Below are 23086 nucleotides of genomic sequence, written 5' to 3'. Positions count from 1 at the left end.
AGATACCTTCTTTGGTGAAAGGTCTGTTCAAATCTTTTGCCTGTTTTTTAATCAAGTGGTTTGTCTTCTTGTTGAGTTTTGATAGTTCTATATATTATCCTGGGTATATATCAGATGGATACGTGATTTGGAAATATTTTGCTTCAGTCTGTGTCTTGTCTTTTCATTCTCTTAATGAGATTCTTTAGGAGACAAACATTCTTAATTTTTGTTGATGTCCAATTTATCAATTTTTCTTTTATGTATTGTTTGACGTATTGTCATATTGTATCTAAGACCTCTTTACCTAACTCAGAGTCATGAAGGTTTTCATTTATGTTTTTTAAAAATTTCATAGTTTTATGTTTTACGTTTATGTCTCTGAAACTTTTCAGTTAATTTTTTATAAACAACGTGAAGTACAGGTCAAGTTTCAGTTTTTTTCACATGGAGGTCCACGTGTTCCAGCACCATTTATCAACTGTCTTTTCTGCATTTAATTGCCTTTGCACCTTTCAAATCAATCAGCTGTATTTGTGTGAATTTATTTCTGCATTCTATTGTCTGTTCCATTGGTCTATGTATCTATATTTTATATAATACCACACTGCCTTGAGTACTATGTCATGTATTATGAATTAAAACTGGGTAGTGTGAGTCCTCCAACTTTGTTTGTCTTCTTCAAAATTGTAAAGACAAATTCTAATGAATGGCATAAATATGGTCATTAAATGTTAAGGGACTATAAAACAAAGTTATTAATATACAAAATTTAATGAAGCAATATTAATCAAAGCAGCAGAAGAAACCAATTATAGCATAATTCAGTTATACTGCCTTCATTTGGAACTGGCAGTTCTGTTGTCCTCTGGTCGTGCAGCTCATAGTGCTAGGCTTAAATTAAATATTACTTTTAAAACAAATATGAATCAATAATATTTGAGTTTATATGTTGAATACTAAGTTTATCTGTGAATTAATTTATTAATCTCCATTTAAGAAAAATTATTCCAGAAGGAGAAAATTCCTATAGTCATAAACTGAGAAGCACTATTTTTTCCTCTCTTTCAGTTGAGAAGAAAGTGAGTACATTCAGTAAAAATGAAGCAGCACCTAACACATTTGAGGACTTAAAGTTCTTTTTTCCTCATCTAAGGAAAGAAGGCAGAATTTATCCTGATGTAGTCATAGGCAAAGGGAAAACAGGTGGTAAGAAAACTTAGAATTGGAAAATTAAATATAGATATTTTGATCTTTGGGGACATACTTTTAAGTTTTAAGACAAAATCCATTAATAGCATGCTCAGATTGGTCTGTAGATTACCAGCCTATCTGGCATTAATGTGGGTTACCAGAAGTCAGTATTTTATTGTCTGGAAGAAAATGATAGTTCCACAAATTTTGGTGACTTGAATTCAAATTTAATTTTAATACAAATGCTTTAAAAATAAGTCAATATAAGTCAAATATACATTAAGCATCTGCTAAGTGCTTGGCACTCTCTTTGGTTTTGATAAATCTATTCTTTCCTGGTTATCTTCCTATTTCCCCATTTTTCTGGGGACCAAGTTCAGCAAATCTTTATAGAAAATGTGATGTTTAAGCTAAACCTCTAGGAATGAGTTCCAGTTAACCAAGTATACAAGATAAGAAAAAGCTCTGGAGTTTGAAGCAGGGATATTAGGCCAAGTCTCACGATACGTGCCATTCCTATAAGCCTCATACACTCCAGTGAGTCACTGTAGGCCAGGCCCATGGCCTGTTTTTACATACAATTTTATTGTATGCTTATTCATGTATCAATACTTTATGTCTGCTTTTGTGCTACGATGGCAGAGTTGAGTAGTTGCCATAGAGATGGTGTCACCCAAGAGCCAAAAATATTTACTATTTGACCCTTTACGAGAAAGTTTGCTGTCTCCTGCTCTAGGCAGTTCCTTGGGACTATGGAGTGATTGTTGTGTATCACATGTCTCTGACATAATATCCAAGGCTATTGTGTTAGGTGGGATGTCAGACGACATTGTGTAACATCTATTGAATTTTTACTGTGTTCCACTTAGTTCTATATTTTCTTTCATTATCTCATTTAATCACCATAACCCAATGCAGTAGAGCCTATTTTTGTCATCTCTATTTTATAGCTGAGAAGATAGAGAGATTAAGGAACTTTTTGAATTCGCATTTGTAAAACACTTTAACTGCCTGAGATTTCCTCTTAGGAATGTTGCATATTTAAATATGTACACATACATGTATACACATGTGTGTGAATGTGAGTATGAGAGAGTGCATGCTAGACAAAAGCTATAAGTTTGTAAAAGGAGGAGAAGTTGAAAGACACAGAAAAAGATACATAGAAACTATAAGAAATTAGATTCCAAGAATAAACAGCCTTGGATAAGCATCAGCAACTATACGCAGAAGCCCAATCTGTAGAGTGAAAGGAAGGAGGGAGAGAGATGGTGGTGGTTGGGAGGAGCAATAGAACTCCTTATGTGGGGGAGTGATCACCCAGTGATCAGAGCTGTGTTAAATCCTAAGTAATTTTCTAATTCCCCAAATATTTCCTGATCTCCAGCCATATGCATATATTTGCATATATTTATAAATATGCATATATTTGTGCTTTTGAGGCTCCTTTGGTGGCTTTTCTTAATTACCAGAGGCAACTGGAGGGAGATTTTGTTCCTGGCAACTAAAAGATCCTAACACATAAAACACATGCAAAAGTACTGAAGCCCTTGGCATGGCCTCCTGAGGAATCCGTCATTAGTCCTATTTATTCTATATTCTGAATATATCTCAGATGATTTCTGCTCTCTGTAGGCCCCTGTAACTATTTTTGATTGAGCCCCTCATCATTTCTTGACTGGTCTATTGAAATAGACTTGTAATTTTCCTCATGGATTTAGTATGGCTAAAGCGAATCTATTCTTCATACTTTCCTCAGAGAAAAAATTCATAACAGATATGATTAACTCTTGCTTAAAAACCCTTCCATAGATCCTCAGTGCACACAGGATGAAGTTAGCTCCTTGACAGGGTATATGCACAATAGGTTATATCTTTTAAATCTTAATTTCTGCCACTCCTTTCCAGCAAACCCAAACCACTTGCGGTTTTCACAAATAGGCCAAATCTCCGTGTATTTTTCGTGTGTTGATCACTGCCTATGATGAACGCCATCACCTCCTGTCAACCCACAACGGATTGTCATGTGACTCCCTTATGCTATATGACTTTTCAGCTTAAATGACAATTTCTTTGTAAAGTCTTTCATGTCCGCCCATTTAACAAGCTTCTCCTCTGTTCTGGGCACTTGTTAGGCCCTGAGGACATAATGGTGAACAAGACATGGACCCCACCCTCGTGGAGACAAATGATACAGTAATTATAATGTAAAGTGACCTGAAGAAAATACGAGGGAGGGGCCAGAAACCTATACTAGGGGAATTAGGGAACACTCTCTGGAGGAAGTGACATGAAGGGAAAAAGAATTGGAATAGGCTAAGTAGGGAAGAGGTAGGTGGTGGACAGTGGAAAAGTAGAGGATGCTCATCCAGGTAGAGGAAAAGAAATGTGTGAAGGTCCAACAGCAAGAAGGCCTAGAAAGAACGTGTGGCTTGCATGCACAAGGGGGGCTGGAAGTTATCAGTAGCAAGACCAGGGACAGAGGCCCAATGATGAAGGGGCCATTCATTTACTCACCCCAAACTTACTGGCATTACTATGTATTGGTCTTTATATTAGTGCTGGATTTATTCTATAATGTGAGAAACAGACAAGCAGCCTGATCTCACCAAACTGACATTCTATTAATAGCCAGGAATGAGTAACAACAAAAGGGGTGGTGAGTGCTGTGAGAGACGAGGTAAGAATACACAGCTGACCCACTCAGCTTCATTAGAAAGGGGTAAGTATAAATTTCTGGTCAAAATGACTATTTAGTTGAACTCTGGAGAATGAGTAGAATTGGCAAAGGGAACCAGAGGAAGAGGAGTGTTGTAGGCAAAAAGGAATGGCATGTGCAAAGGCCTGGAGGTGAGAGATGGTATGTGGTCAATTGGAGAAGAGGAGGTAGTTGAAACAGAAGAGATAGGATGGAAGCAGTCACTAAGGGCCTTGTAAACTCTTATAAATGCATTCTTTATCCTAAGGCATGGGAAACCATTCTAGGAATTGCATTTATAGTGGATCCCTCAGCTTGAAACTTGATTCCTCCCTCATACCATCCGTAATGATGAATTCCAGATGCCTTTCATTAAATATGAAAGGCAAACAATAAGCCATCTACAAAATAACTCAGGACAATATGTTTACGAACTGAAGAGAAGCAAAGATTTCTCAACAGGACTCAAAAAGCATGAACTATAAAGGAAATGATTGATAAATTGTACTACATTAAAATTAAGAATTTCTGTTCATCAAGAGACAAAACACTGAAAAGGGAACCCAGAGAGGGAGATGATATTTGTAATATGTATAAATGACAATGGGCTAATGTTCAGAATATATAAAGAGCATCAATAAATCAATAAGAAAAATGCAGGCAATTCAATTGAGAAATGGGCATGAGCTTAAACAGATTTCACAAAAGAGAATGATATCTAAAGTCCAGTAAACATATGAAAACATGTTCAAACTCAATAGTAATCAAGGAAATACTGGTTTCTACTGTTATCAAAGTTCAATAGTTTTTCTTAAATAAATACTTCTCAGTTTGTTGTAAACCAGGATTCTGAAATGATCGTTTTGACAATTTTTTTTCAGTTTTATTACTACTTTTTAGGAAGAGGATTTTCTGAGTTCCTCATTTAGCCGTTTTGAAAGTCCTTATCCCCATCTTCAAGGTGGGGAAATCGAGCCTGGAGAGGCTGTGCATCTTGCCTAAGCTCATAGAGCCAGGCACTGGTACAGGCAAGATTGAGTTTGGACAGACTTCCTTAATAAAATCTTAGTATCTATCTAGAATAATAGGGACCTGTTCTCCCCAGTGTTCCAGTCATTGTTGGGCAATAAAAGTCACTTAGGGGCATGGATTCATTCCATCAAATCATTTAGAATTACTTCATATATTTTTTTCATAGATGAAAATATTTCATAGTATTTTTCTTGCTTTGGGCTCCAGTGTGTTTTTAGGAAGAAGAGTAGAGAATTGGCCAATGTGTGACATTTTGTACCCAGTTAGATGAAAGCTATAATAAGTGGTTAGTTTTATTTTCACTACACCAAAATCTATTTATTTATTTTTAATTGCTTTTATTTTTAATTATTATTTGGAGGCTATTTAATGCATTTACTAACAATCCACTGCAAATTGGAATTTCTTCAAACAGAAAATGATATAGGTGATAAAAATTAACATAGTTTGAAATTATTTTTGTAGTGCAGTTTCAAACACTCTTTTTATGACCATAAGACTAATCCAAACATAGAAATAAGCATCGAATTAGTGCTAAGTTATCTTTTTCTCTGTTGTTTGAAACGATGATGTCATACTCCCCTGTCTGCAGTGTCTTTCGCGCTGGGTATTCCCACCATCAACAGAGGAAAGTATACTTACCTGAAGCAAACACTGACCTCTGTTATCTCCAGGATGACACCTTCAGAAGAAAAGGACTCTGTGGTGATTGTCTCTATTGCAGATGTATGTATGAAAAATAAGGAGCTCCCCTTACTCTGACCCTATGGTCTTCAAATTCCCTTCCTCAATGGTAGTCACTGAACCATTTTGAAAAGTTTTTCTTAAAAAAGCAATCCATAGATACCTTTTTTGGATAGCAGACAATGTATTGAATATTTGTTTGATACCACTGAGAAGGAATTAACTCTGTAAATCTAAAAACATAATGGTTTAATGTGGGGCATTTAATATTGTTTAATTTGAATTGCATTTAATATACAATCTCGGCTTACTTTACAGTACAGAAATTACACACACAAAAAACATCATATTTGATGCATGGTAATAAAATTTGCCAAGCCCAATAAAAGGTTAGCAAGAGATAATCAATAGATAATTTATATGAAGTAACAATAACTATCATTAATTGAGGGACTGCTTCTTATTCCCAAGGGATTGAGGATGATTTTTTTTTATAGACATTATTTATTACCTGAATTATATCCCTGTAAAGTAGGTGTTACTCTCCTGATTTACAGATAAAGAAACTAGAGCTTAAAGAAAGTAGCTTGCCCAGTAATTCATAGAACAGATTCAAATCTAGGTCTTTCTAATGGCTCCGAAGATGCCTGTTTTGCTCATAACACCACTTAAAACTACAAAATACTGTGTGAATATTAACACCGTAAGACCTTTGGGAGAGAAATTTGGCAACATATGTCAAATTTAGGCAACAGAGTGAGACTCTGTCTCAAAAAAAAAAAAAATTTAAAATGTGTATATCCTTTGTCTCAGAAATCCAAATTCTGGGAACTTATCGTAAGGAGATAATCAGACAAGTGTTTAAAAACAATAAAAAGATGACAGCATAATTTGGTAGTTGAGAATACAGACTTTGGATCCTGGTTACCAAGGTTCAAATGCCAGCTTCTCCACTTGGGACTTGTGAACTTGAACAACTTACTTAACTTCTCTATGCCTCACTTTCCTTATCTGTAAAATCGTGATGGTAATATTGCCTATGTCTAAGGGTTGTTTGCAGATGAAGTTAGCTAATATATTGAAAGTACTTAGAATGATGCATGGCACAGAGTAAGAACTGAATAAATAATTATTTCAAGGATTTTCAGTGCACTGTTGCTTTATGAAAGTATAATATTGGAAACAAAATATCTATCAACAAGAGTCTGATTAAATACTTTGCTATGTATCTCTACAAGGCAATACTCTGTAGGCATTGAAAGAGGAATAAATATCTATACTCACTGATACAAAGTAATGTTCATATCATGTTGAGTGAAAAAAAGTTGTAAAGCATTATGTTTAACATGTTATCTATGTAAAATAAGATGGAAGGAAGAGAAGGAGGGGGAAAAAGATATACAGACAGATGAAATGTATAAAGATAAAAAGAGAATGAGCAAACTTGGAATCATGGTCTCTGAAATGTAAATAATGGCTATCTATGAATGCTGGGAATTAGAGGAATATTTGTTATCCTTTCTTTATTCTTTTTCTTATTGCTTGAATTTTCTATAATAAAGATGTGTTTGAATGCAGAAAAAAACTCTAAACGAAACAAGCAATAGAACTATTAGGAAAAATAGAAATTAAAGATTAAATGTTCTATTCCAGTTTAATTTCTTAATATTAAAAGAAAGCATGGACATAATCTCCAAAATGTTTTGTTATATTTTCTTATTTTCCATATTATAATCTTTATTTCTCTGCCATTGGAACAATGCATATCTGCCCAAAATGTTTAGACTAATAATAATAATACTGGGGGAAAAATATAAAAATGGAATATAGAATGCTTAAGAAGTATAATTTTAGTACTATGTTTCATATGTAGTATGTTTCAGTGTGTGACAAACAGCTAGAGATTCAAGTTTTGATTAAGAACCTCAAGTACTATGATAGATTTATCTACATCATGTCAGATATTTTTAAACAAACAGCCTGAGTATATACATTCAGAGTTGCCTTTAAGAGTACTTAGATTTGAGAACAGAACTGTCTTTGTTGTACTGTTTCAGAATTTTATATTGGAAATGCTTATGGGCCTTGAGGATGCATCTTATAAATGCCGTCAGTTATTTAAAAAAAAAAATCATCCCAAGAGGGTGAACCATCAAGAGCTTTTTACAAATGAGTCTGTCATTTAATCTAGTACACTGTTCAATGAAGAGCAGGTCCACAAAGTTTATTGACAGAAAAAAATTGGAAATCAAGCTGAGTAATACTGTCTGGAAAAATATGGTGTCATTTTGAAGTAAGCTTATTGTTGTATAATACTCATAAAATGAAGAGTAGTTTTCAAAAAGAGTAGTTCTTTGAAATAAGCCATCCCTGCATGACCATTTTCAGAGCAAAACATTTTTGGATACATAAGATTTTGTATGCTAATTTTTAAGTGTAAATAATGGATAGTAATATTTTATACTGTGGAAAGGGAAAATGAATGAATATTTTCTGTATTTAAGTCACATTTTTTCAACACATAGGTATTTTAAATTCTTCTTATAGAAAGTGAAAACACCAGAAATTATCAGTGCATAATGATACTCCACACATAAATTAGATTTATATGCGGCAAAAATGTATTAATAAAACTATGAGGCATGCTTAGTTTTAGTAAAATACTTTTTCTCCTTTTTAGAGTAATGAAGATTATTTACAATCTGTTGTTAGCATGATTACAAAGAAGTAAGTACTGTCTGATGAATTTTAAAATTAGCCATTCTTTCATTTTTCTATCCTATTTTTTCTGCTCAATTGTATTATTATTTTATTAATAATCATGTTCTTTTTAATGAGTGTAGCTTTGCAGAAAGAACCTGTAGTTCTTTCTAAGCTGTGATTAACTACAGCTTATGATTTTCCCCAACTTTGCAGGTTATCTATTAGAATTCATATTTTTCATGCTATAATTGTTAAAATATCTGTTCTCCATGAACTCTTTAGCCTCTGAGAGAAGCCTACTAAATTGTTTTTAAAACATTCTTGTATTCTTTACGAAGTTACTTCACCACTTCTGCTTACAATTTCCTTCAGCTGCAAGCAGCCAAAGCACATACTGATGAACTAATATGAAGGTATTTCATCAAGCAAGATGCCATGGGATGGACCCCACCTTTCAAATCCTCATGTTCAAGTGGGCCATACAACTTGTAAAAAACCAAATCACAGCAAGGAGGCTAGCATTATCACGGTGGTATGGGTAGGGCAATATTCCCCCTATAGAGGGGGAAGTATTTAACTCTACCTGCAGCTATCAAAAAGAAGGTAATAATTGAGCAGAGTCTAAACGTATAGATAGACGTTCTTCACAGACAGGAGGAGAAAGGTCATGCCTGGCTGGTAGAATTGCTTGGGAAGACAGAGAGGCCAAGAGGAAGCATGCCAGAGTTGAAAATGTAAATTTTGAAACATGGATGTTTGGGGAGAGGGAGGAAGGATTGGCAGGAGATAGGTAGGCCATGATGAGATCACGAAGGGCTCTATGTGCCATGCTAAGAACTATGCACTTTATGCTACAGACTGGGGTTGCAATTATGGCCTTCAAGCTGAATCTGGCTAACAGATATGTTTGGTTTAGCCAGCAAAGTGTTTTGCTTTGTTTTGTTTTTTCTTACCAAAGACCTCTAGTGGATGAGGCAAAGTTACTCTAGTCAAAAGAATTCCAGCTAATAACCGTAAAATGAATAGAATTAGGAAATCACCACTTGAGGCATGTCATCAAGTGACAGGTCGATGGGAACGTCACAGGGAAGGGGTACCAGTCAGTGTCCAAACAGGAAAACTCCTGGTACTTCAAATAGACGGAAAAGAGGGAATTTCACACAAAGAATTGGTCAAAACAAGTTTAAAAGGGCCGAGAGGACAAAGGGAGAAGAAAGGGGACAGGAGAAGCATAAAAGGAGAGGGGGTCAAACCCAGCAATGAGATGTTGGGCTGCTCCTGCCGCTGCACTGTGGAACTGATCCGGCAGGTGCTGGATGGCTGTCTCTGCCCGAGCTGGCTTAACTCAGTCAGTCCTGCCAGGGCCCACATCACTGCTGCTCCAGCCTGCTGCTGCTGGAGACCTCACCAGGGATTAAAAGGAGGAAAAACGTCTTCCACTGCCTTCTAGTCTCTTGTCAGTTACTGCTTCCCACCAGTAGAAGACAACTGGTAGCTGGATAGGGAGGGAACTCGCTAACATGCACCAGGCAGGACAGAAGTGTGATAAGGTGGGCTAAGAGCAAACAGGCGCAAATAAGCAATCAGCAGGAAGGGATCAAGTTAGTCCACCTGCATCTCTAAGCAATCTCAGTACGACTGAAAGTTAGACAGTGACAATGATGCAAATGAAATACGCAAATAACTCAATAACCACATACTATAATTTTTTGAGTGATCTTCAAAAGGCTTGCAACTATGCAGTCATAGAACCAGGAATCATTTGTAAATCTGCCTTCTTTTTAACTGATTTGTTAAGAGTCCATTATAAGGATACCAATTATATCATCATGGTAGAAATTACTTGTAATTTAACCTTTGAATGAAATTGTCTAGAGGACAAAACTTACTTACTAACCTCTGTGATCCAGACTTTTTGATGATTGTGTATACTGACACTAGATGTTATTTTCATTTGCCTCTGCTACTCTAAATTGCTTCACCAAGTCTTGTGATTTAAAGTTATACAAATTCACTTAAAAATTTAGACATTGTTTCTAATTTTTATCACAAAGCAAGCAACCATACCAGTATTTTCTACTTCCCAAGGAACATATCAGAATTAGTTTTAAAAAACTTTCCATTTGATATACCATAAAATCTGAGGGCAGCCAGTAAGACTTCCATCCCCTCCCTTCTCCTTATACTCCCCCCCCCCCGCCCGCAAAATAAAGAACCAGGAACTCTTCCACTAATGCATAGTGGCTGGGAAGAATTCCAGCATGTATTTTCAAAGTTCTTTCTCCAGAAGGTATGTATTGCTATCCCAGTTTTACAGATGAGGAAACTGAAGGTCATAGAAAGCAAACTACTTGGTCAAAGTCAGTAAGTGAAAGAAACAAAATTGGCACAGAGAGTTTTCGGGGTCTAAAACCCACATTCTCTCTAGCATAGTATGTTAATACTATTCCCACCCTATGCTCATGTTACATACCCATTATAGAACATGTACTTTCTTCCGTGTGTGTATTTGTATGTGTTTATACCTACTCACACAATCCTTGATTTGCAAGATAGTGTGGGGCCATGAAACTGATTGTGCAAGCTGAAACTATGTGAGGTGGTACTAATAATCACTGGGCAAAATCATAATTGTTCCATGACTTTTAAACATTTGTCAAAGTATTACTCTCTTACTGTCAACTATAAACGTGTAGAAAAATGAAAAATACCATAAAGATCACAATATTACACTGTCATTTAAAATATTAAAATTATTGAGTATTAAAATATTTTATTTCTTTTAGAAAATTTGTCAAGAGTAGTTTGCCTCCTTCTTGTCATATAACTTAAAATACAGAGCAAACATCTTTTCATACTTTGGCAAATTGTTATACTCATTTCTAAGTTTGGATCAGGTTCCAACATTGTATATTATCATTTGCATTTTCAATGTCATGAAATATCTCTGACAGTTCCTTTAACGTGAAGTTGTTTTAGCAGTGTCACTTCCAATGTAACATACTTTTCAACACAACCATTTTCTTCATTTATGTCATTTAAGTTCACCTTCACTAAGTTCCCTTTGTTGCGTATCTAAAACCTCTCAAACAACAAGTGTCAACATTCTCGTGATCAGCTGTTTTATAATCACATCCAAATTCACTTCCAGTGTTCACTTTCTGTGCTTTCATCTGTCAGCCAATTCCCTCTTTTGATTCCCCATTTTTGTTAAATGTCATGTGAGTTTGTTTATTACTGGGAGACGAGGCAACACAGCTACATGTTTTGTGGTCTGCAAGTGAACCGAGTAACAGATGCATGGTGACCATTCACCAGCAAACTTTGAGAGAAGTGATGTGATTGGTTACTGATGATGATGTGTATCTGTTATTATGTAGAGATTTGTACACTGAAGAGCTAGCAATAAAGTTTGTACTTTACACAATTATTCAGAGTTAATATACCATGGTCACTAAAATTTTGACAGTGTTATTGGGGCATACTGCTATTATTTAACTAAAACATGGTAACTGAAATTTATGCATTTGGAATTGTGCAAAGTGAGGCCTGCTTATTTTGCACATAATTGAGATCATGCATATAAAACTTTGTCCTGCTTTTTAAATATTTAAGTAGTATAAAACAAACATTTCCTTGAGCCTTTAACGTTTTAATAAATAATATAATGCCTAAATTTAAATTCTATTCAAAATCGTATTATCGATCTCTAAAGGAAAACCATTTAAAATGTTCTCCCTGGTCTCCCATTTTTTACTTTGATGGTACAAGATTTTTATTACAGTTTTTGTGAACAGGATTTTATGCATTTTAGTGATATTCTTGTTGGTCTATCAATACCGACTTTTAAAAATAAAGATGTTAAAAAGTATACATAGTCCTCCAGGGAGTTGTGGACAAGAGTCAGACTTAATCCTGGCGTGCTGTGGTAGTCTCATTTCAGCAGCCACATTGCTATTCAGCAGGACTCTTTAAATTGAAAATTATGCATTTAAAAAATGATCTAATGTTCTTGCTTTCTTGTAGTTACTTTATTGTCATAACCCATTGGTTCCATTATCTTGAATGTCAGAGTACACGTCTGATTGTAAACTTAAAAAACAATTCAAAGTATCTACAATTTTTATAAGAGGAAATAAATTTGTATTGTATATTTTAATTTTTTCATATGTCATTAAATTATGAAAGAAATACTTTGACTAAAATATATTAGTTTTATCATGTTAATATTATATCATGTATCAGCGTGAAATAATTCAAATTAAATATGTGGACATGCATAAGAAAATTATTTTTAAGTATTTGTTATTTTGGTAAATTAAATATTCAATTATAAGCCTCCATTTACTTCTATTTATAGGTTCAAAAGGCAAGTGAAGTCTGGCTCCTTAGAGGTCATTTCAGTACCTGCCTTTTTTTATCCAAACATGTTAAATGCCAAACAATCAACTGAGGACTCACAAAAAAGACAGAGGTATGACATATTAGGAAATAGTATTCTTAAAAAACAACTTTACTTAATAAAATTTTGGAATCAGCGTCTAATATATACTATTTCAAACACAGTGGTGTGTCCAGCCATCTCCTACTGGCTTGAAAGAAGTGAGTAAGTCCATCACTTCCCAACTCTGTGTTCAGTGACATTTAGTTGCTAAGCATGAGCCATAGCAGGAGTATTTACACCATGGTAATAGGCAAAAGCTACAAATCAGGGATCTCCATCCCTCCACCCCCAAGTCAGTTGTTAAACATCTACCAGCACACCACTGATTATCCATGTTCACGTTTATAGACAATAATTAGCAAAGGCATAATAAGATGGGGGGAGGTGGAGCCTGGGATTATAAATCATTGCACCAGGATTCTAGTCCCAGCTGTTCTGTATGCTGCTCATCCTAAACAGGTAATTTAGCTCTTTTTCCCCTTAGTTTCCCCAACTTTCTAGTTTGTATAATGAAATCTACATTACATATTTGGAAGACTTATTATGAGAGTAAAATATATTTATGAAAGAATCTTGAAAAAAGCTCCATACACATATAAAGGATTATAATTTTTTAGTAATAAATGTGATGTTAAGGGAAATATAATACTTTGGTCCCCCAAAACTTTTTTTTTATTTCAGCGTATTACAGGGGTACAAATGTTTAGGTAACATATATTGCCATTGCCCCACCCAAGTCAGATCTTCAAGCATGTCCAACCCCAGACGGTGCATACCGCACCCATTAGGTATGAAGATACCCATCCTCTCCTCCCTCCTCCCGCCTGCCCAACACCCGATGAACATTACTACCATATGTGCACATAAATGTTGATCAGTAAATACCAACTTGATGGTGAGTACACGTAGTGCTCGTTTTTCTATTCTTGTGATACTTCACTTAGTAGAATGGGCTCCAGCTCTGTCCAGGATAATACAAGAGGTGCTAGATCACTGTTGTTTTTTGTGGCTGAGTAGAACTCCGTGGTATACATATACCACATTTTATCAATCCACTCATGTATTGATGGGCACTTGGGTTGTTTCCACATCTTTGCAATTGTGAATTGTGCTGCCATAAACATTCTAGTACAGATGTCTTTTTTATAGAATGTCTTTTTTTCCTTTGGGTAGATGCCCAGTAATGGGATTGCTGGACCAAATGGTAGATCTACTAGTAGCTCTTTGAGGTATCTCCATATTACTTTGCACAGAGGTTGCACTAGTTTGCAGTCCCACCAGCAATGTATGAGTGTTCCTATCTCTCTGCATCCACACCAACATTTATCGTTTTGGAACTTTTTGATAAAAGCCAGTCTCACTGGAATTAAGTGATATCTCATTGTGGTTTGGATTTGCACTTCCCTGATGACTAGAGATGTTGAGCATTTTTTCATATGTTTGTTGGCCATTAGTTTGTCTTCTTTTGAAAAGTTTCTGTTCATGTCCTTTGTCCACTTTTTAATAGGGTTGTTTGATTTTTGCTGATTTTCCTGAGTTCTATATAGATTCTAGTTATCAGCCCTTTATCGAATGTGTAGCATGTGAATATTTTCTCCCATTATGTAGGTTGTCTGTTTGCTTTCATGATAGTTTCCTTGGCTGTGCAGAAGCTTTTTAATTTGACCAGGTCCCATTTATTTATTTTTTTTGTTGCTGTGATTGCCTTTGGGGTCTTCTTTACGAATTCTTTCCATAGGCCAATGTCTGTAAGAGTTTTTCCAACATTTGCTTCTAGAATTCTTTTAGTTTCATGCCTTAGATTTAAGTCTGTTATCCACCATGAGTTGATTTTTGTGAGAGGGGTGGATCATGTTTCAGTCTTTTACATGTGGCTATCCAATTTTCCCAGGACTATTTATTCAATAAAGATTCTTTTCCCCAGTGTATGTTTTTGTCTGCTTTGTCAAAGGTTAGATGGCTATATGAGGATGGTTTTATATCTGGGTTCTCAGTTCTGTTCCATTGGTCTATGTCTCTGTTCTTGTGCTAGTACCATGCTGTTTTAGTTACTATAGCCTGTAGTATAGCTTGAAGTCTGGTAAATTGATGCTTCCCAATTTGTTCTTTTTGCTTAAGCTTGCTTTTGCTATACGGGCTCTTCTCTGGTTCCATATGAGGCATTGAATTATTTTTTCTAGATCTGCAAAAAATGATGTTGGTATTTTAATAGGGATTGCATTGAATCTGTAGATCACTTTGAGTAGTAAAGACATTTTAACAATATTGATCCTGCCGACCCATGAGCATGGTGTGGTTTTCCACCTGTTTATGTCCTCTGCTATTTCCTTTCTCAGTGTTTCATAATTCTTCCTGTAGAGGTCTTTCACCTTCTTAGCTAAATATATTCCTAGGTATTTTATTTTCTTTGTTGCTATTGTGAAGGGTATTGAGTCTTTGATTTGGTTCTCAGCCTGACTGTTGTTGGCGTATAGGAATGCTACTGATTTCTGTACATTGATTTTGTAACCTGAGACTTACAGATCTATTTGCTTTCCCTCATCCTAGCCTAGCCTAGCCTTTCCTTCAATCCATTCTCAGTACTATAGCCAGAAATTTTTTTTCATACAAGATCAGGTCTAAAGTTTTCCACATGTCATAAAAGATCCTTCATGATCTGGTCTCTGCCAACCTTGCCATCTTCAGCTTCTTTTCCATAAGTTCTCTGTGCCCTAAAACTAAGTGGCATGTTCTGTCACACTTTTCACGCCTTTGCGATAGTGTTCATCTTTATAGCATGCCTGAACTCTTTCTACTCCACTCTCTCCATTTTATGGTAAAATAGTCATCATTGTTGATATCTTCACATAGCACTCATCTAATTGTTCTAATTTTATTAATTTTTTTGTCTTTTCATCCTAGGTTATGAGACCCAGAAGGGCAAGAACTACCTTTGTATCTTTAGGACTTGGCCTAGTACCTAGGTTCATATTAAATTAGAATAAAGTTTCTTTATACTTTCATTTGAATGAGACCTAAGATAAGAAAGGCTATTATTAATAACTTCATTACCTAGATCAAAATTTAACTAACCAATATATAAAATAAATACATTATGCTTATCCTGGTTTAGCAATGGCTGACACTATCCATTGAATAAAGATGGGAAACTTTTTAATGTAACTTTTTAGTACGAATATATTCAGTTTTACTTAATGTAGGTAGTACTCAGTTACTAAACTGTAAAAACATTTGTGTTTTAATTCCTAAAGTGTGCTTATAAATAAAATTAAATAGCAATGACAAATATTAACAGATTTTATTGTTTATCTTTAGTTGGCAAGTCAAACAAGTATTGGATTTTTGCATTTTGATGCTGTATGCCCAACCCAAGGCCATGTATTATTTACAGGTAATAACTTGGTATAATTTAAATCAAAAGCATTATTTTCTTCCTCTTTCCTTTAATTTCTTCCTTCCTCATTGTGTTCTTCCACTTTACTTTGTACTCAGAAAATATTCATTATATTAAATTGCCAAAAAAAGCTTACAATTGATTATATATTAATCTTCTTGCTAAGTTCACAATTACAGAGGAAATTACAGTTTCCTGAAACAAACTGAAAAGAAAATCTCAAGTTACTATAAAGTTAGAAATTGAACTGCCTACATTTCTCTTCCCACAATTTTGTTAGATTAAGCAAATGTATTTTGAGCATTTATTTTATATCAGACATTGTATATGTTTATTATTGCTACCATACATTGCCTCATCCCCATGAGTAACACAGTTCTATGGTGCCTTACTGTATTTGTAAAAATAAATGAATTATATATAGCTTGTGCCCTCTAAATTCCTGCATATTGTTAAATAATAGTGTTATGCTTCCCAATAGTAAGTGTACACCTCACTACATAGGCTACATTCACTTGTGAGAAGAGTTTGCAGAATACCACTGGACAGTAGAGAGGAAGCTAACGGACTAAAGCAAGATCTTCTCTTTTATTGGAAGAAAATATATCCCTTTTGATTTCTAGTTAGTGGCAATGTAACTATTCCCAATGAGATCCAGCCAATGTACTATTCCAAATTTGAAATGCAATTGTATTCTGTGCCCTAGTAATGTGCACGAGGACTCCCACATTTTTCTAAATCATTTAGGAGGCCCTCTTAATCTGTACATTATGCATAATATATATTAAATAAAAAGAAAATTCTCACTTCCATTGTCCCCCTCTTCATGGAGGGTTTTTTCAGGCTGGCTCTAACCAGGTAGGTGTGAATAAGAGTGCCATGCTCCCTTTTGTCTTCTCTTTGCCAAGAACTACTTTGTCAGCCATGATATCTGGAAATAGAACATGGCACCTATCATCTCAGGCATAAAGCTGGTTAGTCTTTGCTATGGTCTGAATGTTTGTGTTCCTCCCAAAATTAATATGTTGAAATCCTAACCCCTGAGGTGATGGTATTTGGAGGTGGGGCCTTTGGGCAGTGATTGTATCATGAGGACTCATGTTTGGGATTGGTGCCTTTATAAAAGAGACCTCAGAGAGCTAGCTAGGCCCTTCCACCATGGGAGGATACAGGGAGAATGTGCTATCTTTGAGGAATGAACCCTCAGCAGACACAAATCTGCCTTGGTCTTGCACTTCTTAGTCTCTGGAACTGTGAGAAATAAATGTTTTTTATTTATAAAACCATCCAGTCTATGGTATTTTGTTTTAATGGCCTGATTGGACAAAGACAGTCTTAAACTAGAAACTGAAGTATTTGTGAGGATAAAAATGGATTCAGATAAAGAGAGTTTTTCAAAAAGGATTTAGATGGAATGTTACAGATTAGTATTTAGGAAAGGGACAAATTTTGGCCTGGTTAATCTCAGAATCAAAAAACAAAAATTGACTACCTATATATACTCTCAGTAGATTGAACTAAAAATAAAACTATTGGCTGGACACGGTGGCTCATGCCTGTAATCTCAGCATTTTGGGAGGCTGAAGTGGGAAGATCACTTGAGGCCAGGGGTTCAAGACCAGCCTGGGCAACATAGCGAGACCTCATCTCTACAAAAAATGAAAAAATTAGCCAGGAATGGTGGTGCACGCCTGTTTTCCCAGCTACTCAGGAGGCTGAGACAGGAGGATCATTTGAGCCCTGGAGTTTGAGCTTGTGGGCTATGATCCCACCACTGTACTCCAACCTGGGTGACAAAAAAAATAAAAAATACAAATAAAAAGTTAAAAATAATTAAATAAAATTATTACCTCATAAAAACATTTTCTTCAGTGTATTCTAAGTATTTTTTATTTTCAAGATAATATAACTTACTCAATGGAAGCACTGAATATACTAATGCCTTTTTGGGTTTTTTTTTTTCCAGCTAGAAGATGATATCATAGCTAAAAAGATGTACCTTACTAAAATAAAAGATTTTGTATATAATAGCACTTCAAATGATTGGTTTTATATTGAGTTTTCAATACTTGGATTCATAGGTAAGCAATATGTCTATTTCGTTGGATCAAACTTTTTAGTACACAATAATCCTAAAAGTTTTTAAGAGTTTATCAAAGAGTTTGTTATTAAATGGAAAGGAATGGCATGATTTTTATAAAGACACTATTATTTTAGTAGTAAAATCAGATTCAAGTATCTAAATTTTAGATAATGTATTTTTTAAATTTTTTTTCTGGATAGACAATATGAACAAGCAGATTGATATATATACACATATGTTACAGAAACATAAAAGAGCCACCACTTATTAAACGCTTGCTGTGAGTCTGGCACATGTTAGCTCAATGACTAAGATGTATTCTTCTCTAAAATACTGAAACTCAGAGAATTACAGTTGCAGGAAAAGGATTCTAACTCAGTACTCTAAAGTCCCTGAAATTTCCAGTAAACCAAAGCTGACATTCTTAAAAATATATAAAAATATGATATGAATTACAGCCACCACAGAAAAGTTCCTACAACTGTGCCCATAATGTGATTTTTTTTTTTTTTTACAATTCTTCCATAGGCTTTCCTTTTTCTTCCTTCCATTTTTCTTTCCTCATGTCCCTCCTTTTTTTCCCTTTTTTTTTCTTTCTTTTGAACCCCAAGGTTTCAAATTGAATTATCACTCTCATTTCATGGTGCATGACATTATTGATTCATACAGGAGTGCTCTCATATATTATTCTTTTATTTAGTCTATACATTATGCACAATATATTAAATTAAGAAGAATAACTATATAGTTGTCCATTCCATTAACATGGGAAAAGAGAAAAAATATTAAAATGTAAACATATCCTATTCCTTAGAAATAAATGAAGTTTAAAACACTAATGAAGTTGGAAGATGATAAAGTAAAACATCATATCTGCTTAAGTATTAAGGATTACTATTTTTGAAGGAAAAAGAGTATAAGCAGGTTTGGAATAGCCAGTAATCTCAGGAAATCAATTTTGATAACTAATAAGGATCTATTGTCTAAATCTAACCCCACTTTCTCCCACCCAATAGGTTTTCATTCTAATATGTTCAAAATATACATACAGCCATGTAAAATATTTGCTGTTTCTCCTGTTTGTTTTAAATTCACCTAAATGTTAATATGATAAGACTATTCCTGTTCCTTAAATTTTTGTCTTCAAACCTAGATTTTTAAACTCCCACCTTGTTGCTTTATGTTCATTTAGTTTATTGTTTTTTGCTGCTGCATAAGCACTACACAAGAAGTCATTTACTTATCTATTCCCTGAGTGGGAGACCTTGATTGCTTTCAACTTTCTGCTACCACAAAAAGATGAAGTGACAAATACGTCCCCAAGAGTGGATCACTGAGGACACAGACCACTGGGTCTTTAAGTACTGCCCGTTGCTGTGCAGATTGGCTGTACAATTTACGCTCTCATAAGCAGTGCATAACAGTTCTTGCTTCCTCATGTTTGACAACATTTGGTTTTAACATATATGTGTTTATATATATATAGAGAGAGAGAGAGAAAGAGAGAAGAAAGAGAGAGAGTGCCATTCTGAGAAGTGTAAAGCATCTCTCTGATTGCCAGTGAGGTCTGTCTGTTCTTTTTAAACTTACTTGATCACTTTTCTTCTCCAAATTTTCTGGAAAATTATAAGGGCCACAAGGCTTTTTGCTCAGCCTTGGTTAAATAAGAAGAAAAATGATCAGTTACAGTAATATGCAATGAGAAGCTTGGAGAGAAAATACATTCTTGTAACTCTGAGTATTTAAAATTCTCAAAGAATTTATCTTTCTCAGCAAAGTCAAGTATGAGATGCATAGAGAATATTTACATTATGATTAGCACAGGAGCACATTGAACAAAGGAGGACTATTTATGAGATGCCAAAGTCTTACTTAAGCTTAAATTTACAAAGGCTTGCTTTTTGTTATCATATAACAATATGTTATTCATTATTTATTAAAAATAGGAGCTTTTACAGCATGCTAACAGCAGATTAGGAATTGAATCAACTATTTTCATCATTGAATCACTTGCTTTGGTTACTAAATAAATGGGTGCCAGAAATTTAAATACAGTTATATATTTGATTAAGTGACCCATATAGACTCAAGTCCTAGTGAAGAATAAAGCATGCTTACGTCCTACTATCATGCTTATTAAGTGGTTAGATGTATTTTACATTACTTACATTGAAGTGAACATTTACCTGAATCTTACTCCTTCGACTTCATTTTAAAATTAAAGATGCAGCATATTAGAAAAAAATCACTGGGCCTAATGGAATTATACTTGAAAATATAGCAAATCTTTAAGAAACATAAAAGAAAAATAACCTTTTGATGAAATAATGCCCAAATATTTAAATAATGCTTAATAAAAATTGAGTACTAAAAGTGAAAATGTAGTAGATTGATAAAGTGCTTCAAAAGTCAGGTAAAAAATAACAGTTTGTACAAAATTAAGCAAGAGATTACAGCTCCCATATGTTCCATTTTATTTACTTATCTTTCGCTTGATTTAGACAATAGATCCTCATTAGTTATCAAAATTGATTTCCTGAGAGTATTGGCTATTCTAAACCTGCTTATATTCTTTTTCCTTCAGAAATAGCAATCCTTTATACTTAAACAGATGTTTTACTTTATCATTCTCCAACTTCATTAGTGCTTTAAACTTATTTTTTCTAAGGAATAGGATATATTCAAATTTTAATATTTTTCCTCTTTTCCCATGTTAATGGAATGGACAGCTATATGTGAGTTATCTGCATTTACTTGCTTTTTTTTCACAGGAAAGCTGTTTAGATCTGAGGACTTACCTGACTTTGTACGTTTTTTTTTAATGTTTTACAAAGAGAAACCCATAGACTGGCTCTTGGAATACATGTTTCAGGTAAAGATGTGTAACCCAGGAGAATCTCTTGTAAGTATTTCCTTATGAATACCAAATATTTTAGGCAAATGCTCTCTATCTAATATAATTACCTAAAATGTGTTTATAATGAACCAAATCTGATGAGTGCATCAAGTTTTCAAACTTTCAGTATTTTAAATTTTTACTGACATTTCTACCTATTAAATGAAGTAATGAGAGATAAAAAATGCAGTGAAAAGTGGAAACAGAGGAACAAAAACCCGAGTAACAAACAGGAAAAAAAATGGCAGACATAAATCCAAACATGCCTATATTTATGTTAAATATAAATGGTCAAAATATACTACTTAAGAGAGAGATCATCAGAGTGTATTTTTTTAAATGATGCAACTATTGATGTCTATACTTAGTTCAATTGGCTCTTTGCTTTAATCAGATCCATTTTACTATTTAAGAAGAAATTGAGGAGGATGCATTTCAATACTGGAATTAATTAATGAATATTGAAAGCAAAAGACAGAATAATGTAGTCTGATAGAAATGGATAGGCAGAAAAACACTAAAAATTTCATTTATTAGAATTAAAAAGAAAGCAAAGAAAAATTATAGTTCGTACAACAGTAACCTGGTTTTCTGAGACAGAGTTCATGAAAATACATGCTTTCACTAAACCCTTTTTTACCCCAACTGCTTTGCTCTATTATTCATATGAAGAAAAGGCTAAGAATTAAATGTTTGTTCAAACTTTTAAATGCTAATATACAATCCTAGTAAAAACTAATATAATAAAAATTCTGCCATCAGTAAATGCAATACAAAGGAATATTTAGATTTTTACAGAAGATTGCTGTTTTTCTTTTTCTCCAGAATGACTGTAAAGAACGACAAAAGCAAATTCGTATTCAGTATAAACCTTCTCTTTTCCAGCATGTGGGTACACATTCATCGTTACCTGGAAAAGAACAACATTACAAAGTAAGATTTTGACATGTAACTTCAGTAATATACAATGTTTCATCAACTTATTAAATACTATTCAGAAAAAGAGTGATGACATGAGACAAACTATAAAATATTGCTGTTTAAGCACAATTCATCTTATGACAGAACTATATGTTGTAAAGAATGTTTATAAATTGAGCAATCATTTTTTAAAGACCCAAGTTATCTATCATGTTAAGAAAAATCCAGCCTGCATAAACTTCTTTGCCTTCCTGCTCCTAGCTGTGCAATTCAAATAATAAGATTAAAAAATTTTTTGAAAATTATAATGAAATTTACTATTTTAGTCAAAAATTGAAAATTATACAAGAATATTTCAAAAATAAAATATTTTATTATTTAATTTAAATGTATCAAAATTTTTATTTCAGACCACTATTTGTCTTACCAGATGAAGAAAAATTCAGCATTGTTTGATTTTTAGTCATTATTAAATTTTGCATCATTTTCAGAAACAGTATAATTGATCATTGACTTCACACTTTGGTAGAGTAGAAGAAACAAAGAAGTGAGAGTCAAAGCACCTAGTTTTTAGTCCTGGGGACTCAGGGCACATACACATGACATGGGGCAAGCCCTAATAGTCCTCTGTGTTTTCTTCATCTATTAAAATCTTTGAAGATTTGTAATTAAATGATCCTTAAGGTTTCTTCTACCTTGAAGTACTACAGACATCTATACCCTTCACATCTTACACAACAAAGGAAATGGTTTTTTTAATCCTCTGTCAATTGAATAAGAAGTGCACGTATACATCCTTCCATCATTCCTAACCTGCCCCCTTTCTGCTTTTCTCCTTTATGTATTGCACTGCAGTCACTGGAACGGTGCCTAGAACATAATGTGAACTCAGTAAATGTTAGCTATTGGCTATCAGGCAAGGTGGAATGCAAGTATAAAAGTGTGTAGCAAACAAGACAAAGAAGTGCCTAGAATAATGAAAATGTAACTCTAATGAATTTTTATGCAAAAAAATCACACCATCGGAATACATAAAACATAGCTGCAGATAATACAGA

The 23086-nt window shown here is 34.2% G+C and overlaps 1 protein-coding gene across 1 annotated transcript in view; it reads left to right on the top strand.

The window, feature by feature from the left end:
* MGAT4D (MGAT4 family, member D) overlaps positions 1-23086 on the top strand; it is a 38488-nt gene that overhangs the window by 13400 nt on the left and 2002 nt on the right. The window contains exons 3-10 of the mRNA XM_012654818.1: positions 1051-1188; positions 5496-5629; positions 8268-8314; positions 12651-12764; positions 16050-16125; positions 18095-18209; positions 20983-21113; positions 21933-22040. Coding sequence (XP_012510272.1) covers positions 1051-1188; positions 5496-5629; positions 8268-8314; positions 12651-12764; positions 16050-16125; positions 18095-18209; positions 20983-21113; positions 21933-22040 — 863 coding nt within the window. The remainder of the gene's footprint in view (positions 1-1050; positions 1189-5495; positions 5630-8267; positions 8315-12650; positions 12765-16049; positions 16126-18094; positions 18210-20982; positions 21114-21932; positions 22041-23086) is intronic.

Source organism: Propithecus coquereli, unplaced genomic scaffold (assembly GCF_000956105.1).
Source record: "Propithecus coquereli isolate 6110/MARCELLA unplaced genomic scaffold, Pcoq_1.0 Scaffold112, whole genome shotgun sequence".
Lineage (NCBI taxonomy): Eukaryota > Metazoa > Chordata > Mammalia > Primates > Indriidae > Propithecus > Propithecus coquereli.
Note: the sequence above shows the minus strand (reverse complement) of the source record. Positions and strands in the feature narration are given on the sequence as shown.